Raw genomic sequence first — 19,443 nt, 5'->3', positions numbered from 1 at the left:
TAAAACAGCAGCATTTCTTTTTTTAACTTTCCCCATTAATATCAAAAGTAAACATAAGCAGCATGTCTACCTCGTCTTTGCTCTACGTTGCCCAGACTGTGATGCCAACTAAAGCAACGGTGATGGACGCTGTCATTATAAAACACATTGATGGGCTGTGTAAGTACTGTAACATTTGTAATTATTATTATAACGTAAAGTAGGAAAAAGAAAAAGAAAGTGTGGCGGAACAGCGGTCATTGTTAGAGAAAGTTCCATGTGCAAGCTTCAAAGAAACCAGTGGCTTCTCTTCTTTTTTTTACAGTACATATGTGAATTGTGCCATTGGATGGAACAACCAGTCATCCCTCGCTCATTGAATCACATTGCAAAATGCAACAAACTGAATAGTTGTATGTTATACTTTCAATTAGCATTGGATTTTTTTTTTCCACGCAACGCAGAATATCTGCAAAGAGAGTGCATCAGCGGTGCACAATTGCGCATGCGCACAGTTTAGAGTGAACATGAGCTGACTTTTTTTTTTTTTTTTTTGGCACGCCGTCCTGCAATCGACCAAGATTGCCTCGCGATCGACCCATTGAGCACCCCTGGTCTGGATAATCTGCCATTTTCTGGTGAATATGTTGACTCTCGTGCATAGGTATGCAGCATTTACATGCACACCTGTGGCTATGATAAAAATAAATAAATAAATAAAAATCTGTTAACATTCACAAACCTTTACAGCTCAAAGACCCATATCAGTCAAGTAAACAACCATCCACCCCACTTAGTTCTATTTTAAGCATTTATGCAAAACAAAACCACAAGATACCAGTTTAAAGTTTTCAGTTTCAAGTTTTGCGGTTTTGCTCATGACATTTTGGGAAAATTGTGACCAAAAAAGGGATTGGACAGGTCTGGGTACTGTTTACTGGGTAGGTAGCTCTCAAATTAACATGGCAACATTTTAAACGGATTTCGTTCATTAAAATTCTCATTTGTGAAAATATACCAACTTAGACTCTGTATGTGTGTGTGTTTCTTTCGGCTTGTCCCTTTTGGGGTCGCCACTGCGTGTCATCTCAGATGAACGCATATGTATGTTAGGCACAATTTTTACACCGGATGTCCTTCCTAACGCAACCCTTCTCAGGGAGTGGAGGACCCAGTGGGATACAAACCCACAACCCCTGGTTTACTAAACCAGTGCTCTAACCACTGAGCTACGGGGCTCAACTTCACACAATGCTTAACAGTCCCGTTTTTCCAAAACAAGCATGTCCTTCTAGCTGGGTTGCCACCTTCATCTGTTCAGCTATTTAGAACGTATGTGTTGTCTTCTTCTTTTCCTTTCGGCTGGTCCCGATTAGGGGTCGCCACAGTGTGTCATCTTTTTCCATCTAAGCCCATCTCGTGCATCTTCCTCTCTATCACCCACAGTCTTCATGTCCTCCCTCACAACATCCATCAATCTTTTCTTGTGTCTTCCTCTCACTCTTTTGCCTGGCAGCTCCATCTTCAGCACCCTTAGTTTCTTTGCTGGATGCCGTACTTCCCCATCACTTCTTCATCACCCCTGTTTTCTTCGCCAACATGTCAAGTGAAATCTGCACCAATCAGAACTCTCTCTCTGACTGGGCTGCTCAGTACTACTTCGTCCAGTTCCTTCCATAATTTCTCGTTCAACTCGAGGTCACATCCAACCTGTGGGGCATAGCCGCCAATCACAGTATACATAATACCCTCAATTTCAAATTTTATCCTCATCACTCGATCTGATTCTTTTTTCACCTCCAACACATTCTTAGCCAGCTCTTTTTTCAGAATAACCTTTACTCCATTTCTCTTCCCATGGACTCCATGCTAAAATAATTTAAACCCTGATTGCAAACTTTTAGCCTTACTCCTTTTCCACTTGTTCTCCTGGATGCACAATATATCAACCTTTCTCCTAATCATAATGTCAACTAACTCCTGAGCTTTTCCTGTCATAGTCGCAACATTCAAAGTCCCTACACACAGGTGTAGGGTCTGTGCATTCATCTTCTTCTTCTGCCAACTAAGCCACTTTCCTCCTCCTTTTTGCCTTCGACCGACATTATCTGAGCTTTATTAGCTGTCTGACTCAAATTGATAACCTTTAACGCCTTTATAAAGCTCATATTCATCACTGTCTTCTTGAGACCCATCAGATTCAAGTTCATTGATGGAATTACCGGGAAATCCATAGTCATTCTCGCATTGTAGTCGAAGGGCGCCATGATGTTCTCACCGGCTATGACGTCACGTCCCTTGTCGGGTATTTCCCCTCTGTTGTCATCTTTTTTCGGCGAATCGAGCAATGTGCTATCATTTTTTGCCGATGAAAAATAAAAATGTTTCCTTTGCAACAGATTTCAGATTCAAATTCTGCATAAAAAATGTATAACATTAGAAAAAAGGTGCATTGAGGACCTTCCGTACCCTTTAATGAGTGGAACGGCAAACACTGTTTCCTGGCTGGAAAAAGAAAGAGAAATTGAAGCAACGATTCAAAGTGTGCACAAACCCTCAGAGATTAAAGTTATTTCCATTGCACACACCATTCTGTACTTGTCAGGACACCAGAATAACAAAATTTGTCCCTAGATTTGTGGAAAGGAGTGAGAACTCTTAAGACTTTTCCTCCCTTTGCAAAGACTATCCCTTTCTATTTGTCATAAAAATCCACAAAGACAAGATTATCTCCCTGTTTATGGTGGCAGAAAAAGATTTTCCCAAAACAGTTGTTGTCAGAAGTGGCATTCCAGGATTGATTGCCAATCCAGAGGCTCTCCAGACCAGTGACTGATCATCCGAGAAACTTGTCCGGCCATTACACAAGAATTAGGACGGGAGACTGTCTGGCTGCCTTCCTGGACTGCCCATCACCTCAGGATTCCAAATGAACTAGAATAGAGAACTATGGTAAAGAATTTTCTCATTTATTTCTTGTTTTTTGGTGGGAACAATCTTGTCTTTATATTAAGGGGTATTGGTAGTGCTCTCCCCACCTTCCATTAGTAGGGTTTGATTCCGTACCATAAAGTACAGTTCAGTGAGGGGTTCAAGGCCCGAGGTTTAAATTCAGTGAAGGATTCAGAGCTTCAAGATCTGATGGTAAGGGGTTCAAGTCCTCAAGACCCAATAATTAAGGGTTTCGAGTCCCTGACAATTTCTAAGACCTTCGAATATTCTGATAAAGAGAAGCGCTTCTGAAAAATTGGGAGTGGGAAGAGCAAAACCAGTGATAACAAAAACAGGGATTTACGAGTATACACATCACCAATCATGACCCATATGAAGAGAAACATGGGGAGAATTCAATAACATGAGTAGAGAAATGGGTAACTGACTATGGTTTTCCAGTCACAGGAAGTTTAATTATCCGGCAGTTGCAATATTTAAAAGAAAAGTTGGAAGAGGAGAAAAGTAGTGTAAAGAAGAACAAAGCAATTAAAATTACGGATTGAAAAGACAATGAGAAAAATGCAAAATGTCTGGAAATATGATTGACAGAAGCTAATAAGCAAAAGCAATTCAAAATAATTAAGACGAGGGAAAAGTGAAAAAAGAAAAAGAGTGCAAAGAAATTGATGACTATGTTTCTCCTCTTTTGACACTGTAGTCGAGGTTGCCGTACTAGGTACTCTTATATCCTACACAAGTCAAACAGCAATCACGCAGCGATGATGACAACCATTGGCCCCTTCTTCCGCATGCGGCAACGGTGCTTGGAAACGCTCCACTCCATCCCCTCTACACACAAGCTGCTGCTGCTCTGTCATACACTCTGCCTGTTCAGCTGGCTCCTGCTGCTGGCAGCTTGCCACCTCCTGCCATGGTATAGGAAATATGGGTCCCGGGTATGCCATCACTGCCAGTTCCAGTACTGAAGGCCAAGATGCATCCGAACTTCCGCATGCCAAAGATCGAGGTCCCCGGCCTGGACTGTCAACAAGTCCCGGTGAACCATCACATCAATGAGGAAATGAAGGAGGCACCAAAAGAGCGACCACATCCCAGAGAAGCTGGGCGAAAGCTGTGTTCAGCTTTACTTCAGTTTCCCTGACAGTGGAGGCCCATCGTCAGCGAGGTCTGCAAATTTCTCGTCCATCTTGGAGTGTAGAATTTTTGGCAAAATTGCTGCAATAGTGGAACAAGGGGAGTAGGAGCAGCTGCAACCAAGGACTGCCTCTTGGAACTTGAATGGACCTTGGGAAGTGCGAATGACAGCCATAGGCGATAGGTTGGAGATGCACTTCCCACTATGCACTAACCAATCACGGATGCGTGCCTGCGTCCGAGGAGCAAGGAGACAGCAGCTGAGTACTTGGACCACCTCAAGGACGTTTGTGAAAGCTATTGAGCTCAGCTATGGACTTTCAATTTTCCCTATTGACCAAAATCACGACTTATGCTTTGATTGGCGGCTGGTCAAACAACCGCCTGGCAGAAATTATACGACATACCAAACATGCTGAGACCAAAGAATGCAACCAGAAGAAGAAAAAAAGAACAGGATTTGGCAAAGGAATTGCTGCGATAGCTGCACTTACTCAAGGACAATTTTAAATTCAAGGACAGGGTAGATGAAGCATGAAACGTGGAGGGGATAGAAGAGGCCGCGCCAACAGCAACCGGGAGAGTGATGATTTCCATGAAGACACTTGCCACGACTGTAGAGAAGGGACATTGGCAAAAAGACAGCCCGTAAAGACGTAGAGATGGCATTGCTGAACGTCAGAGATTAAATCAAATAAAAAATCTATGATATCATACAACGAGATGAGTACTTCTCCACAAAGTTGTTGAACCAATTAAATAAAACACATCTTAAAGATGAGGTAAAGTAACTCAGGTAAAAAATATTCACACCAGGGCACAGTTATTGCTAAAATAACTTAAAAATAAATATCCAAACATTCAAAGCACTTCATGATCACAGGCGTGAGTACAACAGGCCTGCAATCATTCAGATTGTCAATGGCTATCTTTTCGGGGATGGGGATGATTGTTGCAGATTTCAGGCAGGAGAGAATGGGTGATTAATGCAGGAAACTGTTGGAGATTTTTGTTAAAACACTAGTCAGCTGATCACCACAGGCTTTAAGTACCTTCCCAGGCACTCCATCTGGGCCAGCAGCCTTCCTGGTGTTTACATTCCTGAGCACACGTCTCACTTCATGTTCCTGAATTATTAGTGTACTGCTGATAAAAGGTGGTGATGAGACCAAATCTGATATGTCAGTTTCAAAGCGGGCAAAGAAACGGTTTAGTTCCTCTACTCGCGAGAAGTCTGTTTCCAGCACACATTTGGTTATTTTTCATGTAGTTTGTTGTAATTGCACCTTTTTTTTTTTTTAAAAGATATTTTCTGTGAAGTGCTCCTCAATGTTTCCTTTTTTATACCACATTGGCCACTTTGATGCCTCTCTTTAAAACAGCTCTGTCAGCGGTGTATCGTACCTCGCCCCCTGACCTGAAGCGGCGTCTCAGGAGTGGCTCAGTCTCCCGGGTATCCAAGGCATTGGTTAGGTAAAACCTGGACTATTGACAGTCACAGTGTCTATGCTGTTTTTGATATACTACAGAACAGTATGTGTTTTTATGGAGGTTCTGGTGTTCAAATAATTATTAAACAGTGCGTGACAAAACAATCCTGCATAAAAGAGAGTGGATTCTCAGGGCATGTTGCAATTGTGTTGTGGCCTTGTTTGTTTTAGTAGGGGGATGTTTGTGGGGATAAGGGAAATGCAAACATGATCGGATCCAGAAAGATGGGACCGAAGAAGCTGTATGTTTAATAATGGAGCATACATGGTCCAGGGTTTTGTCTCCTCTGGTGGGACACTTCACATAATGGATGAATTTCGGAAGAAATGTCTTTAAACACACTTGATTGAAGTCACCAGCAACAATAAACATTCAGTTGGAGTGGGCGAGGTGCTGTTGGTTTACAGTCGCGAGCAGAAGGGTAGAAGAAGAAGAAGGTGCTGTTCTAACATTGGCATCTGGCGCGATATAGACAGCTACTACAATGACTACTATTAGCTCCCTTGGGAGATAAGTGTCTGCGTCACTGTTCCCTCTAAGGTGCGCAACTGCGCACTTGTTGCACACTCTCAGCACAGAAGGAAACCTATCTGTCATTTTGCTGTGTAATTCAGTGAGCGACAGGTGCCTACGCGGCAGTCATGTCATTGACAGTACGTGCGCATATGGTCGGCTCATAAAAACACCATAACATAAGCGGCGGTAACGCTAACAACTCCATATCATGACGAAACGAGCGGGCAGTGAATGTGATACGTCGACTCCCCATACCAAAGTAAAGAAGAGCTGTAGTTCTTTTAAGATGGAATGGTTGTCGGAGTATGTGCAAATAGATGAACAAGCGGTGAAACTGGGTGAGATCTTTTCTTTTTCAAGTGAGAAGGGTCTGCTCTGCAAAACATGCAGGGAGGTTAAAGTTGCAAATGAGTTTTCCGATGGAAAAACATGGATGAAATGGAAGGTGGACCACCTCAAGCGACACATCCACCAGAAAAGTAACTTGAATGCTGTTGGAATCATACGAAAACTCAAGATGGGAAAAGGGATAGGTATATTATTGCGGGAGAGTGCAAACAACCGGGAGAAAAAGAACGAGCTGTCACCCAAAAAAATTGACACCGAGCAAGTTAAAGTTCTCATTGACAATATTTTACTTGCAGTTAAAATGAATGCCTTAATGCGGTAATGCTGTCAGTTCAACAAATCGACAATCACATGGCAAAGTATGTGAATATACCAGAAAGCTGGCGAGGAAAAAACTATCCTTTGAATTTGTGAATTCAATCAATGAGATATTGCAGAATGAGACTATGTATAAGGTTAAAAATGCCTCCCGGCATACCCTGATAGTAGATGAGAGCACAGACATAACAGTACACAAAATGCTAGTCATATATACAGTGCCCTCCATAATTATTGGCACCCGCGGTTAAGATGTGTTAAAAGCTTTAAAATAAATTCAGTTTATTGCAGGAGAATACTGTCACACTGAAAATTTTAGGAAAATGTAAACTTCAACTCAAATGAATTGTAAGAAAATAAAAAAAATCCCTGACTAAAAAATAATTATTTTTCATTAAATCACCTGTTCCACAATTATTGGCACCCTTAACAATTCCCAGGAAATAAATATAATTGTAGCATTTCTGTCATTTCTACAGTAGTTTACAAAGTTTACCAGGGTATAAGGAACATTTAATTAGTAATTCATCACTTCCTGTTTCCCTGGGGTATAAATATGACGTGACACAAGAAGCCATTTCTCTTATCCACTCTTAAACATGGGAAAAACAAAGGAACACAGTATACAAGTGAGGCCGATGTGTGTCAACCTTCACAGGTCGGGCAGAGGCTACAAGAAGATTGCCACTCAACTGCAGCTGCCCATATCCACTGTGAGAGGAATAATTAAGAAGGTCAAAACAACTGGAGCAGTGGTAAACAAGCCTGGACGAGGACCCATGTTTATTTTGCCACCACGCACAGTGAGGAGGATGGTAAGAGAAATCAAAAGATCCCCAAAGCTCACTGTTACAGAATTACAATAAATGGTAGCATCCTGGGGTCACAAAGTCTCCAAATCAACCATCTGGCGCTGTCTACACGCCAACAAACTGTTTGGGATGCATGGACGGAGAAAACCTTTCCTCACTCACAATCATAAACGGAAACGTCTGGAGTTCGTCAAGCGGTATTGGGGCTTCAACTGGGACCGTGTGCTTTGGTCAGATGAGACCAATATTGAGCCTTTTGGCAACAAACACTCTAAGTGGGTCTGGTGTGCCACGAAAGATACGCATGCTGAAAAGCACCTCATACTCACTGTGAAGTATGGGGGTGGGTCAGTGATGCTGTGGGGCTTCGCTTCCAAAGGCCATGGGAACCTTGTTAGGGTGCATGGCATCATGAATGCTTTGAAATACCATAGGACACCACCACCATAGGAAATTTTAAATCAAAATCTGTTGCCCGAAAGCTGAAGATGGGTCATCACTGGGTCTTTCAGCAAGACAATGACCCTAAACATATGGCCAAATCTACACAGAAATGGTTCACCAGACACAAAATCAAGCTCCTCCCATGGCCATCTCAGTCCCCTTACCTCAACCCTATTGAAAACCTGTGGAGTGAGCTGAAGAGGAAAGGACCCACGTCTCTGGATGATTTAGAGAGATTCTGCAAAGAGGAATGCCTGAAGATCCCTCTTTCTATCTTTTCCCATCTTGTGAAATATTATAGGAGAAGAATATGTGCTGTTTTGTTGGCAAATGGGGGTTGTACAAAGTATTAACACCAGGGGTGCTAATAATTGTGACGCACATTATTTGATGTCAAATAATTATTTCTGTATGTGGGATTTTTTTCCCCACTGAATAAATGCACTTGTATTGAAGGTTGGATTTTTCTCTCTTTTCCATTAGGATCCCATATTATTTAAAAAAATATATATATATCAAAAGCTAAAAAACACATCTTAACCAGGGGTGCCAATAATTACCGAGGGCACTGTATATCAAATTCAGGGAGGAAAATTATGTCAGCTATAAAACTGTTTGGTGGCATCATCCAGTTAACAGCATGCGCTACTCATGATATTGTGCAGGCAATAACTCAGTTTTATTCCAAACATGGACTGGACATGCGGAGAATGGTCATGCTGACCTCTGATGGTGCCTCAGTAATGCTAGGAAAATGGAGTTGCAGTTCCGTTGAAGCGCCAAATACCACACCTAACTGAACAACATTGTGTGGCCCATGGAGAAGACTTGGGCATTGATGATGCGTGGAATGATGTACCTTTGATGAGAGATGTGGAAACTCTTCTTAGAATTGCATATTCCACTTTCTCTCGGTCAACCATTGGAAAAGTGAGAAGGACAGATGTGAAAAATAAGGTAAATTTTAAGTCAGATTTAACCATAGTGACATTTATTAAGATGTTTTATTTATAGATGTTAATAATTAAATTCTATTATGACTAGATAATGTATAGGCATTAGAAAAAGAGTAAAACAGACTGTATGACTAGCTACAGCTCACATTGTGGAAAATGTAAATGTTTTTATGTGAACAACATGTTATGCCTGAAAGGTTTGTATGTCTCATTTCTTTCAAGGCAAGACACTCACCCATGCCAAAACTGGACCTTGCTGACCTAAGCCAAAGAAGTACCCTCACATGTAATATACGACAAGTCTCACGACAAATCTTCAATGTTTTGTCTTTTTCATTTTAAGTGTACCAAATTAGTTATGTTAAAAGTTAACTAATGGAAATTGCTGTTGTAATTTGATCCTTTTAACAAGCCATGAAACTTTCCATGATACCAGGTGTGACGTGTGTGTGTGGCCACAGTGAGCTTTCTGATGTTGCTCACAGTGTTCCTCGGTGTGCTCGGGGAGCTTGTTTGTATGCTCAAGACATGTGAAAAATTAGAGGTAACACTGGTCTGCGTGAGACTGCAATGATCCTGCTGTTTGTACACCAGTCAATGTTCACATATACATTTGCAACCCCAAAACAGATTGTGATTGAGGCACATAGTACTGACTGGATGACCGCTGTATAGAACTGTCTCAACAGCTCTTGTGACAGGTCGTGCTTGAAGAAGCCACAAGAAGTACATCATTTGCGGGGCTTTTTTGAGGATGGAGTTGATGTTCGTCTACCACTTCAGGTCATGGGAGACCGTAATTCCAAAGAACTAGAAGGTCTCAGCGGATGACAAGACAGTTGGACATCGTCAGGGATAGCTGTGGTGAAGGATGCCTCGTGTAGTCCACAATCATCTCTGCAGTCTTTAGTGTTCAATGACAGGTTGTGTTGGCCCAACTAAAGCTCCAGTCTCACCACTTACTGTTGATGCGCAGACTCGTCACAGTCTTGGAATAAGACAATGACTGTAGTGTCATTTGCGAACTTGAGGAGTTTGACGGTCGGGTGCCTCAAGGGCAGTCACTTGTGTAGAGCGAGAAGAGCAGAGGGGAGAGGACACACCCTTGGGGTGCCCCGGTGCTGAACGTGCATGTGGATGAGGTGGCCTCACCTGCTGTGTCCTGCCCGTCAGGAAGTTTTAGATCCACTGGAAGATGGCAGAGAAGGCACTGAACGGGAGATTTGAGATGGGTCAATAGCTTGCTAAAATGGAATCATTCAATGCTGTTTTTTAGAAGCGCTTAACAGTAGCTAGAAATTTTGGAAAACTTCCCAGACTGAAGTGAGCAATTGATTATTTGCTGCAAATCAGGTTGCATTGACTTCACAATAGTTTTGAAAAAGTCAGATGTTATTGAGTTGAGACAGCTCGTTGATGGTTTCAACTGCTGAACAGTTTTCTCTACAGTTTTTTGGTCAACTGTATCAAACGAAGTCAATAGACATTTCTCTGGGTGGCTTCAAAAGTGAGATCATTTTATCTTTTTGCTGATTTGTGCTGACATTTGACCAGATGGATTGTATTTTTTCACTAAAATAGGCAAACTCATTGCATTTGTCAGCTGTTACGAGTTCTGGATCTATCTGAATCGGTGGGGTTGTAAGGTTGTCAACCAAAGCAAATAGAGCATGAGTATTGCTGAGGTTCTTACTGATGATTTCAGAAAAGTGTTCCTGTGTAGCTCTAACTCTTGGTTAAAATTACAAAGACACTGTTTGTAGGGGTCATAGTCAATTTGGAGTTTAGTTTTTCTCCACTTGCGTTCCGCTTTCCTCCACTTTGATTTAGAGCTCTTGACCATCATTGTGCGTCTCCACGATGTTCTAGGTCGCCTCAGGATGGTCCAAGTTTTAACAGGAGCGACAGCATTCACGCAATTTAAGGACACGCTGTATAATCTTAACATAATGTGGGGCTTTGATGCAGTTTAACTGCTTTAAATGGAGAAGACTGCATTATGCACAACTGTGATTCTTATGAGAAATAGTTCCTATTCATTGAATGTCTTGTTCTTCGTTCTTGTTAGTTTGTTCTTTGCCAAGGAGGCATGAGAAAAATTCCTTGTGTGTTGTTCATACTTGCCATGAAAAGCTGAATCTGATTCTGAATAAAATGACCACCTGAAATGTGATCACCTCAAAGTCCAGCCAGCATCTTTGATGGTATGGGACTGTTTTAGTGCCCTGAGCATGGGTAACATATTTCTAAAGGCACCATTAATGCCAAAAGGTGCATCCAGGTTTTCAGGTTTCAGTAACACACACCAGTTGCCAAATGCGGTTAAATTGCCAGTTTGGCACTTCTCGCCACATTGGCGAGGTACTACGAACTGTTCAAATTCCGGCCCTGACTGTGCAGCATTTGCATGTTTGCCTCGTGGAATTTTTTTGGGGCACTTTGGTTTCCTCCCAGAGTCCAAAATGATGCAGGGTAAAGGCATCCATCCATACATTTTCTTCACCGCTCATCCTCATGAAGGTTCCAGGGAGTGCTGGAGCCTATCCCAGCTGTCAACGGGCAGGAGGCGGGGTACACCCTGAACTGGTTGCCAGTCAATCGCAAGGTACATTGAGACAAACAGCTGCACTCACAATCACACCTAGGGGCAATTTAGAGTGTCCAATTAATGTTGCATGTTTTTGGAATGCGTGAGGAAACCAGAGTGCCCAGAGGAAACTCCACACAGGTGGGTGCAGGATTGAACCTGAGACCTCAGAAGAGTGAGGCCAACGCTTTACCGGCTGATCCACCGTGCAGCCCGGGTAAAGGCAGAGCAAAGCAAATTTATATCGCGCATTTCATACACAAGGTAATGCAATGATTAATAGGATTTCAATACAAAGAAATAAAACATTTCAAACAGGGAAAAAAAACTATAACTATATATAATGTCTTCTATGTATGTATAGAGCTCATGCACGTGACATCACCATTTTCACCGCACCATATTGCCGGTCAAATAGAGCTCTCAACATTGCGAGAGACATTGACCCAAGACCTTTTGTGCTGTTGGTCGTCACAACAGACAAGAGAGCTATTCAAAGAGATCATTCTATGGAATACCAGCTGGAAAGACCAGAAAATATTGATGGATTTTGGCAATTAAACATGATGTATGGTGCCCAACCAAAATACACACACGCCTGTGTAGCGATCGCTTCATTTCAGGTAGGAATTATTCTTCTCAATCTCAAATTACCAAAAAATATTTATAATGCCAAGTTGGCTCATTTGATAACAACGCGTATTGAAAAAACTCTGGCGCAGAGGTTTACAGAGGTTAAGTGTGGCCACAATCGCTTCCATGTACGTTCCGTGGAGACGACTCCGTCGTCATTTTTTTTCCCCCCCAATCATAGTTAATGAATGAGAGTTTGTGTAAAACCAGGAGCCATTTATTTAAATATTTGAAATTGTACTGAATACTAGCGGAAAAGATTGATGGATTCCGGCAAAGGTTAACTTGTCGCCGAACACACTTCCGCGTTCACGAGCCGTCAACCGCCGTCTTTTTTTCAATCATAGTTAATGAATGGGAGTTTGTGCAAAACCAGGAGTCATTTATTTAAATATTGGTATTAGTAGTAGTTTTCAACATGGATCTACCTCAGAGCTCTACTGCGTTTGTATTCCGTAAGCATTTCTTTCATTTAGTGAGGGCCTAAACCATTTAGTGATTTATATACCAGTTGTAGAACTTAAAAATCTATTCTGTTGACTGGAAGCCAGTGTAAGGTCTTTAGAATTGGATTCCTACACTCTGACCTCTTTGTTCTGCTCAGAACCTGAGCTTTAGCATTCTGAATGACCTGCAGCTGTTTCATGCTCTTTTTGGAGAGTCCAGTCAGAAGACCATTACAGTAGTCAGGTTTAGTTGAGAGAAAAAAGCATGGATGAGCTTTTCCTGGTCTGCTTGACACATATAAGCCTTCACTCTAGATATGTTCTTAAGATGGTACAAGGCATTTTTTGTGATTGATTTGATATGACTATTGAAAGTCAGGAAGGAATCTATCAGGACACCAAGGTTTCGAACTTGGTCTTTTGTTTTTAAAGCTACTCAGTCCAGGTATTTCGTAACAGTAATTCTCTTTTCTTTATTGCCCAAAACAATTGTCTCAGTTTTGTTGTGGTTTAGTTGAAGACCAACCCCGTGACAGTCCGTGGAGTTCTTGTGACAAAAAGTGGTGGTGGTTGGTGCTGCTGCACTAACATGTAAACTGTCAATGCGCTCTCACAAACTGACTTCTATCCTCTACCATGAGTGGATGATTGCATTGATCATGTCGATCAAGCTAAGTACATGAGTAAGTTTGACCTTTTGAAGGGCTTCTGGCAGGTGCCGCTCACAGACCGTGGTAAGAAGCTTGCGACATTCACTACCCCCGACGGACTATATCAATAGAACGTCATGCCATTCTGCTTGAAGAATGCCCTAGCAAGGTTCCAAAGCCTCGTCAACAATGTGACATTAGGTCTGGAAGGTGTCAAAGCCTACATGGATAACGTCATTGTTTACGCCATGGAATGGGACAATTACCTGAAGAGAATTTGGGAATTCCTTGAGAGACTGTCGGTAGTGAACTGACTGTCAATCTTGCGAACTGTGAGTTTGGAAAGGCACAAGTTGTATATTTAGGGCATGTTGTAGGGCACAGTCTGGTACAACCCAGTCAATGCTAAAGTTGAGGCTATATATAGTACATTTCCCTGTTCCACAGTGTAAGAGAACTCATGAGATTCCTGGCTACAGCAGGCTATGAGAGGAAACTTTGCCGAAATTTCTCTGATGTGGTATCTACACTTATTAACCTTTTGGAGAAAAGGATTAAATTTCGTTGGAATGGAAGTTGTCAAGCTGCATTTGAAAAAGTCAAAGCCATAGTCATTGATTCTGCAGTGTTGCAGGCACCTAACTTTGAGAAAGCATTTCAATTGCAATTTGATGCAAGTGATATAGGTGCAGGTAGTGTCCTGATGCATCCTTGAATTGTTGCTTATTTAGTTATAGTACAACAGAAAGTTTATTCGTAACTTTTTCTTTTAGGGGGAGAGTGTTATGAGTGGCTGTATTGAGTTATGCATCACATTGTATTGCATTCTTTCTGTATTCATTGTATTGAATTAGTTTTGTACATGTTGTTGCGTACACTCTTATGTCATCTGACGCGGAACCTTTGTTGAGCGTTCTGAAAAACGTTGTCGAATGCGGATCTTTGTGGAATTTTCAAGAACTGCCTCTATAATGAAGGGATGGTTTTTTGACGGGGCTTCTTTCAACCACGTGCTGCTTCAGACAAGTAACGACTGGCCTTCCGCCTACTTGCCTTCTGCCTCACGTCTTTTGGACTTTTCTGGATTCATTACTCCATCGCTGGAAGCAACATTCGCCTACAGGAACGAGTAACATTCTCCTAGAAGGACATTCGTTCAGATTTTGGTGACAATATGTCGTTTCGCTCGTTAGCTGGTGTTACATGTAACGAAACCACCATTGTACCTCTATTTTGTCTTATTTTGATGTTGTACTGGATTGTGTGTTTGATTAAATTGTCTTCAAGGCAATACAACTGATTTGTTATATTTTTCTGGTATAAACAAGGGGATTTCATTGTGATGATTGGTGCCAGTATTGTGCTAAATAGATGGAAAGAATACTTCGAGAGTTGATGAAGAAAATGAGGGAGAAGGAAGAGTAGAAGAGGCAAGTGTGAATGACCAGGAAGTGGCAACGATTAGTAAGGGAGGAAGTCAGAAAGGCACTACGAAGAATGAAAAATGGAAAGGCAGTTGGTCCCGATGACATACCTGTGGAGGTGTGGAAGCAATTTGGAGAGATGGGTGTGGAGTTTTTGACCAACTTATTCAACAGAATACAAGCAGGCGAAAAGATGCCTGAAAAATTGAGGAAAAGTGTACCAGTTCCCATTTTTTTAGAACAAAGGCAATGTTCAGAGCTGTGGGACTTACAGAGGAATAAAGTTGATGAGCCACATAATGAAGTTATGGGAAAGAGTAGTGGAGGCTAGACTCAGGACAGAAGTAGGTATCTGCATGCCTAGAAAGAGTACCACAGATGCATTATTTGCCTTGAGGATGCTAGTGGAAAATTACAATGGTGAGGTGGGCCATAGGTGTGACAGAAGAATTTAAGGTGGAGGTGGGACTGGCTCAGGAATCAGCTCTGAGCCCCTTCCTGTTTACAGTGCTAATGGATAGGCTGACAGATGAGGTTAGACTGGATTCTCCTTGGACAATGATCTTCGCAGATGATAATGTGATATGCAGTGAAAGCAGGGATCAGGTGGAGGAACAACTCGAAAGATGGAGGTACGCACTGGAAAGGAGAGGAATGAAGATTAGCCGAAGTAAAACAGAATATATGTGCGTGAATGAGAGGGGTGGAGGGGGAAGAGTGAGGCTACAGGGAGAAGAGATAGCAAGGTGGACGACTTCAAATATTTAGGGTCAACAATCCAGAGCAATGGTGAGTGTGGTAAGGAAGTGAAGAAATGGGTCCAAGCAGGTTGGAACAGCTGGCGGAAGGTGTCTGGTGTGTTATGTGACAGAGGAGTCTGTGCTAGGATGAAGGGCAAAGTTTATAAAACCGTTGTGAGGGTGGCCATGATGTACGGATTAGAGAGAGTGGCACTGAAGAAACAACAGGAAGCAGAACTGGAGGTATCAGATATGAAGATGTTGTGGTTCTCACTCGGAGTGAACAGGTTGGATAGGATGAGAAATGAGCTCATTAGACTCAGAGAGCAGTGATTTCCAAACCTTTTTTAGAGCCAAGGCACATATTTTACAATTGAAAAATCCCATGGCACACCAACCAAAGTAAATGTCACCAATTATGGATAGATTAATTACTGTATGTACTTCCTGCCATATAATAGAAGAGGATTTTTTTGTTCTGTCTGTGATTGTGCCTCACTGGCATAAATAGATGAATAAAGATTCATTATTTCTTGGAAATAAATGTTTTTTTTAAGCAATTACATACATTTGGATAACTTCCCATGGCACACCTGAAGAGCGCTCCGGGCACACGAATGTACCCCGGCACACTGTTTGGGAATCACTGCATTGGAGGGATAGTCAAAGTTGGATGTTTTGGAGACAAGGTTCGACAGAGCAGACTTCGATTGTTTGGACATGTCCAGAGGCAAGAGAGTGAGTATATTGGTAGAAGAGTGCTGAGGATGGATCTGCCAGCCAAAAGAGCGAGAGGAAGACCAAAGAAAAGGTTGACAGATGTTGTTAGAGAGGACATGAGGGCAGTTGAGGTTGGAGACGAAAATGCAGGAGATATGCTAAGATGGAAAAAGATGGCACGCTGCGGCGACCCCTAATGGGACAAGTCGAAAGAAAAAGAAGAAACATTGAACCTTGAGTAAAGAATTTGATGCTTTGAAACTACTTTGTGAAAAGAATATAACCTGTGTATGACTGTCTCTCTCAGACAAGGCACACACGATGTGCAACCAACAAGAACAAGCCTGAGAATGCATGAGAGAATTGTATTCACAAGAATGTTGATACATATATGCTATTGCTTAAAAACTAGAGTGAAACTGAATGCAAGTTGTGGTTACATTTAAAGGATGAACATGTTGGTTAAAGGGGAAATGACAGTTAAGTTTGCGGGTGCCTGGCCCTAATTTGAGTGAGCTAAGAGGGGCGTGACAAGTCAACCTAGGGATGGCGAAAGGGGCCCAATAGGATAACAAAGAGAGCCCTTCCCACTGGGCGTAGATACAGCCAAAACCTTCCAGAATGTTCCACCAAAAAGCTATAAAAACCTTGGATATGGAAGTCCGAGGCTCTTTGTTCGTTTCTCGCTGACAAAGAGACAGGTCCTTCTGTAGGAGTAATAGTTGTGTGGCAAGCTGGCGGGGAGAAGTCTTCGAGCAACTTGGGATTCTTATTTTTGACTACTCCATCTAAGATTGGGCGCGAGTAAAACAACTATAATAATAAGGTAATGACAGGATAATACCAGCGACATTACGTGGTTAACTAAGAAGGGCAAGTTGGCTAGACAATTTATCTTTAATCCTAAAATTCCTTATTACCAAATTGGGCTTTGAGCTTCGTAGGACTTGTTTAACCCTAACAGGCTCCCTCAAAAATGTCTATTTTCCCGAAGTTCTAATGTTTTTGAATGCTTTTAATCTTACTTCATTTTTATTACTTTTTACTACTTTTATCATTTACCCTATCCTACTTACCACCAGTATTATCATTTTAATCATGTTTCCTTTTATTGATTTAGGCTCAATTAACATCGAATTTTGACTGGCGAGAGTAGGTGTCGAGTAATGAATGTTATTTGAACGATTATCATTTTATTGAAGACTTAAAATTTCCATTTTCATCTCTCTTTGTCATTCTTATATTGAGTTGTCTCATTATTACCATTCAACCTCATTAAAGATTGATCCTTAACAACATAAACATCATCTAGTCGTGAAATTCTATTTTAATCAGTCACTCATTGATATTCTCCGTCTTAAGATAAAACAAATCCGTATGATTCTAACAAGGATTGTTAAATTTACTAGGTCAATGACAAGTGCAATCGATTCATAAGAGATGAAGCTGCTGTAAAAGCGGAGCGATCACTTTATCACCCTTTTACTCTGTAAGATTACCTGTTAAGAACTGATAAGTGAGGGCAGATCGGATTGGCTCTGCAAAACTAAAGGCAGATAGTTCACCTAGGCGAATTCATCTCAACACCGACTTAAGAAGCTCCCGTCCTCCTGCACGCATGCCGTTAGAGTCGGCTGGGGTAAAGGGGTAGCTTAACCCTTTAACTGGAGAGTGGGTCAGGACATTTCTTCCGATTAGTCCTGTGGATAAGCAATGCAGCCCTATGGGGGCACAAACTAGTGCAATCTGTAGGCCGGTCCGAAGCCCGGATAAATGCAGAGGGTTGCGTCAGGAAGGGCATCCGGCGTAAAAACTGTGCCAAACAAATATGAGCGTTCATCTAAAGAATCCCATACCGGATCGGTCGTGGCCCGGGTTAACAACGCCCGCCCCCGGCACTGCTAACCTGCAGGGCGTCGGTGGAAATTCAGCTACTGTGGGTCGAAGACAAAGAAGAGGAGGAAACCGGATCCAGCGTCAGAAGAAAAAGAGGAATGCACAGAGCCTACAACTGAGTGTAGGGACTTTGAATGTTGGGACTATGACAGGAAAAGCACAGGAGTTGGTTGACATGATGATTAGGAGAAAGGTTGATATTCTGTGCATCCAAGAGAGCAGGTGGAAAGGTAGTAAGGCTAGAAGTTTGGGAGCAGGGTTTAAATTATTCTACCACGGAGTAGATGGGAAGAGAAATGGAGTAGGGGTTATTTTAAAGGAAGAGCTGGCTAAGAATGTCTTGGAGGTGAAAAGAGTATCAGATCGAGTGATGAGACTAAAATTTGAAATTGAGGGTATTATGTATAATGTGGTTAGCGGCTATGCACCACAGGTAGGATGTGACCTAGAGTTGAAAGAGAAATTCTGGAAGGAACTAGATGAAGTAGTTCTGAGCATCCCAGACAGCGAGAGAGTTGTGATTGGTGCAGATTGTAATGGACATATTGGTAAAGGAAACAGGGGCGATGAAGAAGTGATGGGTAAGTACGGCATCCATGAAAGAACTTTGAAGGGCAGATGGTGGTGGACTTTGCAAAAAGGATGGAGATGGCTGTAGTGAACACTTATTTCCAGAAGAGGGAGGAACATATAGTGACCTACAAGAGCGGAGGTAGAACCACGCAGGTAGATTATATTTTGTGCAGACGATGTAATCTGAAGGCGGTTACTGACTGTAAAGTAGTGGTAGAGGAGAGTGTAACTCGACAGCCTAGGATGGTAGTATGTAGGATGATTCTGGTGGTGGGTAGGAAGATTAAGAAGACAAAGGTAGAGCAGAGAACCATGTGGTGGAAGCTGAGAAAGGAAGAATGTTGTGCGGCCTTCCGGAAAGAGGTGAGACAGGCTCTCGATGGACAACCGAAGCTCCCGGAAGACTGGACGACGACAGCCAAGGTGATCAGAGAGACAGGCAGGAGAGTACTTGGTGTGTCATCTGGTAGGAAAGGGGAGAAGGAGACTTGGTGGTGGAACCCCAAAATACAGGGAGTCATACAAGGAAAGAGATTAGCGAAGAAGAAGTGGGATACTGAGAGGACTGAGGAGAGGCGAAAGGAGTACATCGAGATGCGACGTAGGGCAAAGGTAGAGGTGGCAAAGGCTAAACAAGAGGCATATGAAGACATGTACACCAGGTTGGACACGAAAGAAGGAGAAAAGGATCTCTACAGGTTGGCCAGACAGAGGGATAGAGATGGGAAGGATGTGCAGCAGGTAAGGGTGATTAAGGATAGAGATGGAAATGTGTTGACTGGTGCCGGTAGTGTACTAAATAGATGGAAAGAATACTTTGA

The 19,443-nt window shown here is 42.3% G+C and overlaps 1 protein-coding gene across 4 annotated transcripts in view; it reads right to left on the bottom strand.

Moving 5' to 3' along the window:
* Positions 1–19,443, bottom strand: part of znf276 (zinc finger protein 276) — a 111,700-nt gene that overhangs the window by 30,559 nt on the left and 61,698 nt on the right. The window contains exon 9 of one of the 4 annotated variants that reach the window (XM_061822701.1): positions 6,737–10,163. The exons of the other annotated variants lie outside the window; for them this stretch is intronic. Within the exon in view, the coding sequence (XP_061678685.1) occupies positions 10,005–10,163 (159 nt within the window). The 3' untranslated portion in view covers positions 6,737–10,004. Of the gene's footprint in view, positions 1–6,736; positions 10,164–19,443 lie in introns of those variants that run through there. 4 annotated transcript variants of the gene reach the window in all.

Source organism: Syngnathoides biaculeatus, chromosome 6 (genome assembly GCF_019802595.1).
Source record: "Syngnathoides biaculeatus isolate LvHL_M chromosome 6, ASM1980259v1, whole genome shotgun sequence".
In the NCBI taxonomy this organism is placed as follows: domain Eukaryota; kingdom Metazoa; phylum Chordata; class Actinopteri; order Syngnathiformes; family Syngnathidae; genus Syngnathoides; species Syngnathoides biaculeatus.
The sequence above is the reverse complement of the archived record's forward strand: the minus strand, read 5'-3'. Positions and strand labels throughout refer to the sequence as shown.